Source organism: Periplaneta americana, chromosome 11 (assembly GCF_040183065.1).
Source record: "Periplaneta americana isolate PAMFEO1 chromosome 11, P.americana_PAMFEO1_priV1, whole genome shotgun sequence".
Lineage (NCBI taxonomy): Eukaryota > Metazoa > Arthropoda > Insecta > Blattodea > Blattidae > Periplaneta > Periplaneta americana.
The window spans coordinates 37213807-37228196 of record NC_091127.1 but is presented as its reverse complement, the minus strand read 5'-3'; the positions used below and the strand labels follow the sequence as shown (position 1 = coordinate 37228196).

General features: G+C 36.0%; 1 protein-coding gene across 1 annotated transcript in view; it reads right to left on the bottom strand.

Moving 5' to 3' along the window:
• LOC138708940 (ejaculatory bulb-specific protein 3-like) overlaps nt 1-14390 on the bottom strand; it is a 41370-nt gene that overhangs the window by 7276 nt on the left and 19704 nt on the right. Inside the window, exon 2 of the mRNA XM_069839322.1 lies at nt 526-777. Coding sequence (XP_069695423.1) covers nt 526-712 — 187 coding nt within the window. The 5' untranslated portion in view covers nt 713-777. The remainder of the gene's footprint in view (nt 1-525; nt 778-14390) is intronic.

The window sequence follows — 14390 nt, the reverse complement described above, 5'->3', positions numbered from 1 at the left end:
CCCTGCCTGTTATCCTGAACTTTCCTAATGGCATATTCTAAAGCGAAGTTAAAAAGTAAAGGTGATAATGCATCTCACTGCTTTAGCCCGCAGTGAATTGGAAAAGCATCAGATAGAAACTGACCTATACGGACTCTGCTGTATGTTTCACTGAGACACATTTTAATTAAACGAACTAGTTTCTTGGGAATACCAAATTCAATAAGAATATCATATAATACTTCCCTCTTAATCGAGTCATATGCCTTTTTGAAATCTATGAATAACTGATGTACTGTACCCTTATACTCCCATTTTTACTCCATTATCTGTCGAATACAAAAAATCTGATCAATAGTCGATCTATTACGCCTAAAATCACACTGATGATCCCCAATAATTTCATCTACGTACGGAGCTAATATTCTCAAAAGAATATTGGACAACATTTTGTACGACGTCAACAAAAGTGATATTCCTCGAAAGTTACCACAGTTGGAAATGACCATCATAACAGGAATAACAGAAATATGCAATATAACTTACTTCTCAAGTGTTTCATCTTATCAGTGGTGCAGGTGGATTCGTCCAGGAGGCAGTTGGAGAAAGCTTCGACTTGATCATCCTTCTGGAAGAAGGCGTCCAGATCTAGGTTGTCGAACTCGCTGGTATAGGTGTCTGCCACGACCACCGTCAGGACGCAGGCGATTGTCACAGCTACCAGAGCGTTCATCTTGCCGTATCTGAGCTCCGTGGATCCTCTTCCGCCTTATATATCGGATTCTCCCTCGGACTCCACTAATCACTCAAGTTCAAAGTCCGTTAGTCATTGCCATGTATAATAATCAGGGGAAATATTGCAGATGGTTTGTTACGTAAAGTCGGGGCATATAGAAAAAAGTTTCTCGGAAATTTGTTCAGCACAGGAAGAGTGCATTCAGCATTAGTAAGCGCTTTTCATTAATTTACACCTGGCCTTCATCAAAGTACCTATCAGGACCTGACCTCAAGCCTGGGTATAACCTGTTTCAATATTAATTTGTTCTATTTTCTTACCCCACTCAGTTTCATTTAAGGGGAGTTGGTTGCTAAGCAATGCGAAAGTTGTGGAAAGAATATGACTATATTTTATTTTGCCATAACATAGGTTCTAATACAACTACACGATTATTTTTGTCTCTTTAAATATGTAATTGAAGTTCTGGTACAGCGTTTTACTTCTTGGAGAAAATAATAACATAATTAAATTTTTATTAATAATTACAATCAGTAGCGTACACAGAATTTTATTATTATTATTGTTATTATTATTATTGTTATTATTAAAATTCATTGCAATTTACATTATCACTATTTTAAATTTCATGTAATAATAATAATAATAATAATAATAATAATAATAATAGTAATAATAATAATAATAATAATAATAATAATAATATCAGCTGAGTTTTCACAGAAGAATGTGTAACTAGTTCCGGGAAAAACGTTCGCGACAACACAGTCACGCTGCGGCTGCTAAGAAAAGTTTGTCAATGTGAAATTTTCACTAACCTTTCTACGCGAATTTTTGCTAAAAATTGTAAAATTGAGCTTTTCCGTCGCTTAGACATATCAGAGAAGTTACAATGACAATGTGAAGTTTATATATTTTTAGTAGGCTATTTTACGACGCTTTATCAACAGCTTAGGTTATTTAGCGTCTGAATGAGATGAAGGTGATAATGCCGGTGAAATGAGTCCGGGGTCCAACACCGAAAGTTACCCAGCATTTGCTCGTATTGGGTTGAGGGAAACCCCCGGAAAAAACCTCAACCAGGTAACTTGCCCCGACCGGGATTCGAACCCGGGCCACCTGGTTTCGCGGCCAGACGCGCTGACCATTACTCCACAGATGTGGACTATATTTTATTTTGCCATAACAAGGTTCTAATATAACTACACGATTATTTTTGTTTCTTTAAATATGTATTTGAAGTTCTGGTATAGCGTTTTACTTCTTGGAGAAAATAATAACATAATTAAATTTTTATTAACAATTACAATCAGTAGCGTACACAGAATTATATTATTATTATTATTATTATTATTATTATTATTATTATTATTATTATTATTATTATTATTATTATTATTGTTATTATTAAAATTCATTGCAATTTACATTATCACTATTCTAAATTTCATGTAATAATAATAATATGAGCTGAGTTTTCACAGAAGAATGTGTAACTAGTTCCGGGAAAAACGTTCGCGAAAACATAGCCACGCTAAGAAAAGTTTGTCAATGTGAAATTTTCACTAACCTTTCTACGCGAATTTTTGCTAGAAATTGTAAAATTGAGCTTTTCCGTCGCTTAGACATATCAGAGAAGTTACAATGACAATGTGAAGTTTATATATTTTTAGTAGGCTATTTTACGACGCTTTATCAACAGCTTAGGTTATTTAGCGTCTGAATGAGATGAAGGTGATAATGCCGGTTAAATGAGTCCGGGGTCCAACACCGAAAGTTACCCAGCATTTGCTCGTATTGGGTTGAGGGAAAACCCCGGAAAAAACCTCAACCAGGTAACTTGCCCCGACCGGGAATCGAACCCGGGCCACCTGGTTTCGCGGCCAGACTCGCTAACCGTTACTCCACGTGAAGTTTATATTAAAAATATGAACTGTCAAATGCACAAAATGTTGAACGAACATTTCACAATAAAGTCAGACCTCAAACTAACGAACGAGCGAATACTGCTCTTAAAATGAATATAAAATCGACAATGCACAATATTTAACATCTGCACTGCAGGACTGTCAAAACAACATTTACAATATGTTTCAGGACAAGTTAAATTTCATATTATGTCGACTTCATTTTACTACAAGGTCGGAACTATGCGGTAAGTCTTCTATATTAAAGATAAAATTGCTATATTTCGAACGTACCGCAGAACCAAGCACAGGAATTATATTGAAGTAAAAGTAGGAGGATTATGCCTTATAACTGTGGAAAATCAGAACAAAGATAACTTTGTATTTACACGGTATATTTTATTTATACGAATATTGCATTTCACAGAAGATGTTGGAAGTGTCCACCAGCACATTTACAGCACAATCGAACCCTCATACATCACGACGATTATGTGCGTTTGAGATGTCTGGAGTATTCCGGATTCTATTTCCGGTATCCACAACTGAATGCGATACAAAACACAAAATTAGGTAGGAATTTATACCACAACATGAAGATCTTAGGTTAGTTGTGCCTAACTGTCGCTACATCATGAACAGGCTTCGAGACTTTGGACCCAATAGAGCAGTTCAGTGGGAAATCCACATAATGACGTACTGAGTATAGTGGCAAAGCGTACAGTGGGTGGGGGTACTGTAGAATTAATGCCAACAAATACGCAAAGAAAAACGCTCTGGATTTGAAGGTTCTAACGAATAATTTGGTTTTCATACAAACTGTGTATGAAACTATTACACGGTTAGAAAAGTCAGAGCAAGAGATGCCGGATGCTCTCAAATTAATTTAGAAAATGATGCAGAGAATTAATGACACATCAAGTACACCGGTTACTGAACATGTAAAAAAGAAGTGGAAATCAATTTTAAGTAAAAATAACGGATAAGGAACATTGTGTAACATAAACAGCAAATTAGTGGACATAGAGTCAACCGAGAATAAAGGACTGTTCCTTAGAGACTGCAATGATGTTAGGTTTCTTCGTTTTGCTCCTATCACGTCATGCGAAGTAGGCGCAGCTTTTCACAGTACAAAGTATGTTTGGCAGATAACCGAAAAAAGATTTACGTTTGAGACACTGAGAATGCATCTTGTAGTAGGTACATTGCAATTCGGTACTGTAACTGCACTTCCTAAAGACGACCAATAGGATAAATGAAAAAATTAAAATTGCTACATGCTTATTTCCACCATTAACATTGTGTATAATTAAACACAAATGCTTATAAAAGAGAGGAGAATAATGCTTTTCACATTCTTTTGACATTATCATTGTGTAATGTATATTTACTTTCAGAATGTGCATATGTGTGTGTTTCCCCATACTACCGTACGCTACTCTAAATAACAACGTTGTTACCTCAACACATCTCTATCTACCTGCAGCGAGTCAACAACCTATAGTGCATGCACAGTAAACTTATTGTATCGGGTCCAAAGTCTCGAAGCCTGGTCATGAATGACATGAAGGCTGAGATATGGCTAGGTTACAACTGAAATGTGTTTTGTATCGCAGCAATTGAATGGGGATTCGTTTTCCGTGCGTGGGGTTCAGCGTTGTGCTCCGGCAATTGGTTTGTTTACATTGCACTGTGATTCGTTGATTGGTTAACCACAAGCTACAATCTCACCCTGCTTATACCACAGCAGAGTTCCCTAACATGCACCTACATTGCTAGCTACGTCCACTCTCTCTTTCAACAACAAACACTGTATATATACCTAACCTTATAGTCTCTGTAGGTAAATTCCTATCTTTAGTGATTACATTTCTCTAACATCAAGGACATAAATGTTTCACGTTAGGAAAATCAAGAGCATTAATATGACAAGCCATTGCAAGCGATTTTATTTTAAGAAGCGAAGCATCAACATGTAAACAGTACTAAATGAATAAGCAAACTCCTTTGGAAGTGCATGCGAGAAGTGATTGCACTAACTTGTGAGTGAAAGATTGAAGGTGGACATCGCTTCCTTGTAGAGGCTATTTATAAATTATATAACGTACCTAGTTAAAGTAGTTTCGTTAATTAAATAAGTAAAAACAAATAAACACGCAAAATAAATGTAAAAACTGAAATAAATAAACTTATCGCACTTGTCCTACTGATTGTATCAGGCGGTATTAACAAGTTCTTAAACTAACATGGCAAATGTTACTGTAACTCAAATAAGTTTTATTTATTTAACATAATCATATTTTAACTTTATGGATTTAGCACAATGGCCACAAAGCAATTCTAAGGTACTCCACATTAATTATTACTGCTTTATATAGGTGAAAACGTTTTTCGTTCAATTAATTTTTTTAGTATTTTAAATCTTAGGCGATAGTCTGAGGAGGCTAAATCTGTCGAATGTGGGGATAGTGAATCAGTTGAAAACCAGTTTCAACAGTTTTCTACAAACAAATCAACAACTTGTGAGCGGGTAATACATTCATTATCTTGCAAGATCAGCACTACAGCTTTTAAAAATTTTCCACAATTTCTTTTCCGAACTTTTTAAAATGATAAAAATAGTACCTCCTATCAGTGTTTTGCCTTTATTATAAGTCAGGGATAGAGAACTGGCGAGAGAGAGGTGGAAAGCATGGGGAAAGCGTTGGTTTCCTGTACACAGTCCACCGGCGTTGAATGACGTCTCTGTGACCCGTACACAATCACATAACACAGACACTGAATACAAATCCCCTCCCCTACCAAGTCAATGACGTTGGGGTGGAAGGAAAGGATGAGTAACGTATTTCGATGAGTGACGTAACGCCACAATTGGCGCCCACTTCTGCAAGCTTGTTGTAAGTAGTCTGTTATAATTATTCCGTCTTTTTCTAAAAAGTGATGCGAGGACTTTCCTTCCGAATTTTTTAATGTGAATTCCTTTGAGTGGGGAGAACTAGAATGTTTCCATTCATTTAATTATTGTTCTTCTACTTACGGGTTTATAGATCATAATAATGGATTCATGTTAGGTGCAATCCAAAATGTTAGAAGAAATCTATCCAAAACGGCGGTAAGGTTACCTGAAGTCTTGAGTCGTTTCTGGTTAGCGTTCAAGTATTCAGGGATCTATTTAGGATATAATTTCCTCATACATAAATCATGATATACGATGTGAAAGATACGTTGATACGATATTTTCGGAAATATTTAAATATGTTACAACTTAATTCGACGAGCCTTCAAAATCGTGTATGATATTCATATTTTCTGGAGTGTTCGAAGAAACAGGCATTTCAACAAATGGACTATCTTCGATCTCCGTTCTTTCTCACTTAAAATTCGACAATACAAATTTATAATACTTTACGAAGAAAAATTATTTATCAATGTATACGCCATGTCCACATGGATTTCCTCGCCAGAAAACTCTTTCAAAAATATGTAGTACTTTGAACCGACCTGTACTACTCAGTTTTATCAACATTAAATTTTCTTATCTGACGTAATGCCTTTAAAAATTCACAATAAAGATTCCGTTAAACTTTGTGTCATTAAACATGGAGTAATTTTTATCAAACAACATACACATGCCACCGGCGTAGCTCATTCGACTAAGGCGCTTGCCTGCCGATCCAGAATTGCTCTTGGGCATTGATGCTTGGACCGATTACCTGGTTGAGATATTTCCGAGGTTTTCTCAACTTTAAGGCGAATGTCAGGTAATCTACGGAGAATTCTCAGCCTCATCACGCCATCACCAATCCTGTAGACCCTAAATAACCTAGTATTTGATATAGCTTCGTTAAAAACCCAACTAAAACATATACCTTTCTATCATAACCTCTTTCAATTTCATTACGAGGATCCGAAGCATGCTTACTATGTTATTACTCTTAGTATGTCTTGAAAACTGAGAAATGCAAAGAGAAGTCGACATCACATGGAAGAATGTAATACCACAGTCTAGTATATACAGTCACGAAGCTTGAGTTGTGAGGGTGCTAGGAACAATAGACTGTGCTGGTACTATTTCGCATTGTCTGTAATGAGGCGATATTAGCGATCCTAGTGGTGAGCAACTATCTATGGATGCATATTTAGTACGTATTGAGCTTCGTGACTGTATATACTAGACTGTGGTAATACAGGGGCATCATTTTATTTTTACTAACATTTCTAATATTAACCTGGCTATACCTTTGGCTTAAAGGTTGTAACCGGAAACACCCCTTCCACTGGAGTTCAATGGTACTGGCGTAAGATACAAACAAATCACTTTACTAGGTATAGGAGGGATGAAAAGTAGTTCATCCATTTACATAAAGTAGGAAATATCGCAATTTTGAGTTTGATAGTTTTCATTAGGTTTTTCTTTAATCAAAATACAGTAAAATATTAACAATAAGTGTTTTTACTCTCGAACTGAGCTGTCCATTCGGACGTATTCGTTACGCAGCGCATATTATATTGTCTATAGCACATTAGCGTACAATATAGAGAATGAAGTTAAATTGAAAAATAATCATAATATGGATATTTAAACACATATTTCAAAATGATGGCCGTTCATTTCTACACAGGTTTCAATTCTTTTTTGCATATTATCGCACTATATACAGTACTATTGTACCTAATTCCAATTACCAGTTTCGTTTTTCGTACTACTAACTCATGTTGAAATAATTCTGTACCTACTCTATGAAAGAGTACCTTACGTACAGTATATTCAATCTCCACTTCTGTCCGATCCGAAAAGATAAAATTATTCAGACATGCTACAGTATTTATTATCCGTTCAAGTGGTTTTGTTGAGAGTCGTAGAAAGGAGGGAAATCACGTGACAATTACTTATGAGGCCTTTTTATTTAAGTTATTTTAAACAGTTGTATAATATTACGTAGACGTCCAATTCCTAACAGAAATTAATGTTTTCAGAAAAGAGCTAAGACGGCCCAGCCACAAAGGGACGGCCAGAAGTGGGTGGGGGAAACCGGGATGCGACGTAGGCAAACGGACGACAGTACCTGTGCGAGAATGTGATTCAATATTGAAAGCGAGCATATTTCTGGAACGTACTATACTCACTAACTCAGTACTGTTTGTGTTTACTAAGACCGTAAGGCGACTTTGACTGTAAACGCTTGGTTCTGTGTGGAGATCGGTTGCAAGTTCATTAGTAGAGGGGATGGGAGTGAAGTACATTCAAAAACTCAGGTACAATAAAAATTGAAGTAAAAATAAAATGATGTCCCTGTGCTTCACTGGTGAACATTGAACAAATATGGAGGCTGTAATCTTAATGGGCATGTTCAAGGCAGGGTATTTATGGAGATCGCGAAAATCATAATAGATATAGATTACAATAGAATTTTACTAATCTTTACGAATTAAGTGATTCTAATCAATAAGATGGGGATAAAACAATCGCGAAAAATAGCGAAATATGAATACATTCGCCAACTACTACCATTGTGTCGTTTTATAGCGAATTTCATATTCTGAGTTTTTTCACTTGAATTTGTTATGTATCCAAGTAGGCTACATTACAAGGTATTCCAGATGTTCTGATTACATTAGTGAACTCAAAAGACGGAGAATCCAACATTTCACTTATAATTTGAAAATCTTAATTTGAGAGCTGCAAGTTTTTTTTTCCGTTTTTAATGAATGTGTGTTAAATACAGTCTCAATCCAACAAATTATTGTCTATTGTCCATACCGCATCTTTACCAGAATCCATCGAACATTTAATGTCAATTATTTGGAAAGTAATATTCATATTGAGTTAATACTCCAATTCCAAAATAATTGCATTTTCCAAAATTTCCATTAATCTCCGCCAAGAGTACAAATCAATCTCCAACAATCTCCGCCGACGCCAATGTTAAAAAACACAGATGATAAAATTAATCTCCATAAATACCTGCCCGTGGGCATGATCATGATAAGTCGGTAAATAATATTCTAAGTGTTCTTAATTAAAGAGAATTAGTGGCTTAAACTCGGACCGTGATATAGAAAAATTTATAATGATGGGAAAGTCAGTGATAGTGACAAAGAAGGGGCAATTTTCTTTTCGAAAACGATAGAAATAGCCTATAGTTACAGTCTATCATGTTGGGAAGATCAGAGATATACAGAGAGCCGCTAGTGACAATGAATGGTGTGGGAAATCTCTAAAACATAAGTTAGACATCTTTAATGTTTTGTATATTCATATCGTGTGCTGTTTATTTATGATATCATATTACATACTCTTAAACATCTATTTTAATGTGTTGAATGTATAATTAATTCAAGGAAAGGGTACATTTCACATTTCACCCTTCCCCGCTGTGATATCTACAAGCCAATTACAGCACAAACAAATAGAAGCGCCACACCCTTTTGTGCTTCGTTTGGCTTTACGTCCGTGGTCTAGACTCGGCAAGGGTCCGTACACTTATGCATGGTTTAGTCCATTGTACTCCCTATCTATCTGATGATTGTCTAAGTCCGACAAGTGTCATCGATAGCATTCGTGAATCCGATGCTGACAGGCGGACCATCCTACCTCAGCCCTTTATAGTCCCAGATCTCGTTTCGCGGATCCATAGTCAGTAGGTCTAAAAAAATTATATATCTCTGATCGAGTCAAAAACCCAGATAGAACTGCTATTTAAATTTAAAATAGTTGTGTAGTTTTACACCACAACTTATCAATCTCTATTAATACAGAATTAATTTTCTGTCTCACTACATTGCAAAGTTATACAGGGACATCATTTTATGTTTACTTACTTACTTACAAATGGCTTTTAAGGAACCCGAAGGTTCATTGCCGCCCTCACATAAGCCCGCCAGCGGTCCCTATCCTGTGCAAGATTAATCCAGTCTCTATCATCATACCCCACCTCCCTCAGATCCATTTTAATATTATCCTCCCATCTACGTCTCGGCCTCCCTAAAGGTCTTTTTCCCTCCGGTCTCCCAACTAACACTCTATATGCATTTCTGGATTCGCCCATACGTGCTACATGCCCTGCCCATCTCAAACGTCTGGATTTAATGTTCCTAATTATGTCAGGTGAAGAATACAATGCGTGCAGTTCTGTGTTGTGTAACTTTCTCCATTCTCCTGTAACTTCATCCCGCTTAGCCCCAAATATTTTCCTTAGCACCTTATTCTCAAACACCCTGAACCTATGTTCCTCTCTCAGAGTGAGAGTCCAAGTTTCACAACCATACAGAAGAACCGGTAATATAACTGTTTTATAAATTCTAACTTTCAGATTTTTCGACAGCAGACTGGATGATAAGAGCTTCTCAACCGAATAATAACACGCATTTCCCATATTTATTCTGCGTTTAATTTCCTCCCGAGTGTCATTTATATTTGTTACTGTTGCTCCAAGATATTTGAATTTTTCCACCTCTTCGAAGGATAAATCTCCAATTTTTATATTTCCATTTCGTACAATATTCTGGTCACGAGACATAATCATATACTTTGTCTTTTCGGGATTTACTTCCAAACCGATCGCTCTACTTGCTTCAAGTAAAATTTCCGTGTTTTCCCTAATCGTTTGTGTATTTTCTCCTAACATATTCACGTCATCCGCATAGACAAGAAGCTGATGTAACCCGTTCAATTCCAAACCCTGCCTGTTATCCTGAACTTTCCTAATGGCATATTCTAGAGCGAAGTTAAAAAGTAAAGGTGATAGTGCATCTCCTTGCTTTAGCCCGCAGTGAATTGGAAAAGCATCAGATAGAAACTGACCTATACGGACTCTGCTGTACGTTTCACTGAGACACATTTTAATTAATCGAACTAGTTTCTTGGGAATACCAAATTCAATAAGAATATCATATAATACTTCCCTCTTAACCGAGTCATAAGCCTTTTACTTCAATTTTTATTGTACCTGAGTTTCTGAATGTACTTCACTCCCACCCCCTCTACTGGTAAACTTCCAACCATTCTTCACACAGAACCAAGCGTATACAGTCAAAGTCGCCTTACGGTCATAGTAAACACGAACAGTACTGAGTTAGTGAGTATAGTACGTTACAGAAATATGTTCGCTTTCAATATTGAATCATATTCTCGCACAGGTACTGTCGTCCGTTTGCCTATGTCGCATCCCGGTTTCTCCCACCCACTTCTGCCCGTCCCTTTGTGGCTGGGCTGTCTTAGCTCTTTTCTGAAAACATTAATTTCTTTTAGGAATTGGACGTCTACGTAATATTACACATCTGTTTAAAATAACTTAAATAAAAGGACCTCGTTAAGTAATTAACTGTCAAGTGATTTCCCCCCCTTTCTACGACCCTGCGACAAAACCACTTGGACGGACAGTAAATAGCATGTCTGAATAATTTTATCTTTACGGATCGGGCAGAAATGAACATTGAATTTACAGTACGTAAGGTACTCTTTTATAGATTAGGTACACAATTATTTCAACATGAGTTACTAGTACGAAAGACGAAACTGGTCATTGGAATTAGGTATAATAGTCTATGTGCGATAATATGCAAAAAAGAACTGAAACCTGTATATAAATGAACGGCCATCATTTTCAAATATGTGTTTAATATCCATATCATGATTATTTTTTAATTTAACTTCATTCTCTATATTGTACGCTAATGTGCTGTAGACAGTATAATATACACTGCTCAGTTCGAGAGTAAAAACACTTATTGTTAATACTTTACTGTATTTGGATTAAAGAAAAACCTAATGAAAATTATCAAACTCAAAACCGCGATATATCCTAATTTACGTAAGCTTATATGGATGAACTACTTTTCATCCCTCCTATACCTAGTAAAGTGATTTGTTTGTATCTTACGCCAGTATCATCGAACTCCAGTCGTGGAAGAGGGTACCAAACGGTGTTTCTGGTTCACAACCTTTAAGCCAAAGGTATAGCCAGGTTAATATTAGAAATGTTAGTAAAAATTAAATGATGTCCCTGTATTTCCACAAATATTTAAATATGTTAATTTAAAAGATGTTAGTGCAAACACTCGTGATGCCCCACTTCGATTACTGTGATATTCTGTTTACTGACCTAAGCGTTACTTCGGCGCAGAGACTACAACGTGTTCAGAGCTAAAGTGGATTAAGTCACAAATTTTCATATATTGAGTTTAATTCATTTTCTGATTGTCTGAAGTTGGATCTTTTCCGAGCAGTAATAGATCAAGTCTTAACTTCCAAGCATTCGCCGGTAGGTGACACCAGTCACTTTTGGCTCAGATTATTTGTTCACGATGTTCTGAGCCATAGTGGATCAAGTCACCAAAGCGTTGCATCAATTAACATCACAATTGTTTATATTTTATAAATCTAGAATTTGAGAATGGAGCAATAAAATTATTGCTAGTGAAATTAGATAATCCACTAGAGCAAGTTAACTTTAAGTCCTATTATCTCAAAACTACGGCTCATGGACTTGATCCACTTTAGCTATGAACGCCTCATATGTGCGTCCGTTTCGTCTGCAATATTCGCCGGGCTGATCACGTAACACCATCCCTCCAAATGTTGTCCTGGCTTCGTCTAGAAGATCGTAGGAAAATCCACTGTCTTTCCGTTCTCTTTCACGTATTGCATTTCTCCACTCCTGTCTATCTTGCGTCTCGATTTCAAAATTTATCCACCCATCATAACCTAGACACACGATCACAACACTCCTCAATATTATCCATTCCCTCCCACCGAACATCCTCATATTCATCTTCTTTCACTGTGGCTGTTCCTCGACTTTGGAATTCCCTACCTAGTAATGTCAGAGACTGTCAGACATCAAACCAATTTAAGAATAGACTAACGAAATATTTTTCTAACGATTCTTGTTAACAATAATAGCTGTTTCAGGTTTCTCAAAGTTTAATGGTTATATATATCACACAATAAATATTTAAATTATCTCATTATCATTATCATTATTATTGTTATTATTATTATTATTATTATTATTATTATTATCATTATCATTATCATTATCACTGTTTCTTACCAACGTTTATTATTGTCACACTAACATTACTTATCCAACTTTCATTAATTATTTTCATGTTGTTTTATGGTCTAGATCAGACTTCTCCAAAAGCGTACTCACGAGTAAGCCCCTGAACGGAACCGAAGGCAGTACGTAATGAGCCGCTCCGCCTCACCCATCACTACCTGTACTGTACTCAATGTTTATGCGCAAACGAAGAGCAGTAGCGGACTGCCATTAACATTGTGTTGGTCGGAGTGTTCCACATTTCACAATGTCTTCTAATCATGGACGTAGTACATTCAAGGATGAATAGGAAGAGACATTTTTTTGAGTTAGTGGGGAGAATGTGAAATGCTTAATTTGTTCGAAAATTCTTAAGGGTGTGTTAAAATTCAACATGCGACGACACTACTCGACTCTTCACAATACAATTACAAGCATGTTGGACATGTGAAAAGAATTTATTTTGGGGCTATCTGTATAACTGTTTGTTATACATAATAATCAGTGTATTAGAAAAAGTTTACACTCAGTTCCGCATGACAAACATATAGTTTTTCGTTTAATTTTGGGTGAAGTGCGTAGGCCTACAAATATTTTGATAAATATAAAACAAGAAAATACAAACACAAATCACACACGTGTCCTCAGTCTTAAACAATAAAAGCTTCTTGCTAGCTATGTTCTAGCTTGGAATATTGGAAAGTCAATGAGGCCCTTTACAGAAGAATCATTTGTAAAATCGTGCATACAGGAAGTTATTAAAATACCATGTCCAGAACAAAGTCAAAGTTTGAGAAAATTAAATTGTTTCCAATTACAGTTCAAAGAAGCAATTTCAAGATTGTAATGTAATTGAATCTAAAGTCGAAACCACAATTAACCAGTTTGTAGCTTACTCACTTGCATTGGACGAAAGCACAGATAGAAATGACAAAGCTCACCTAGCCATTTCCATCCGAGGAGTTAATGAACATTTTACTGTGTCTGAATGTCTTCTAGATGTAATTACAAAATACAACTGGAGAAGATCTTTTCCAGGCACTGAAAGGCACCATAGAACAGAAGAGGTTGAATTTGCAATGGCTTGTGTCAATAGGAACAGACGGGGATCCAGCTTCATAGTATGTCAAAATAATATACAAACGTATGATATTTCTTATTCTTTTGATGTTATTATTTGTAAACATAAGCATACCGTTGCCGCGATCCCCCACTGATAGCTCCCATCTGTTGAGGTACGAGTCTTTTTCCCTTACAGCACACTGTGTTCGGCGGGCTGCATCGAGAGCACGAAATACGATACGCTTTTTGGAGACCTCTGGTCTAGATATTAATGTAATAACTATGTAACCAATTGTATTCAATTAGAATTAGAGTCTGGCTGGGCGGAAGAGAAGGCGTACTGGCCTTAGCTCTGCCAGATTAAATAAATAAATTATTATTATTATTATTATTATTATTATTATTATTATTATTATTATTATTATTATTATTATTATTATTAAATAAGTCGAAAATATTTGTGGAAATATAACTTTGCAATGTAATAAGACAGAAAATTAATTCTGTATTAACATAAATTGATAAGTTGTAGACTGCAACTACACAACTATAATTTAATATACATTTCAACTCATCTGAAATCAACTCTCATAATGACTTTCAAACTGATATTTAACCTTGCGGTGAATTTCGATGAAGTCAAATCCACACTCCTCATCTCCA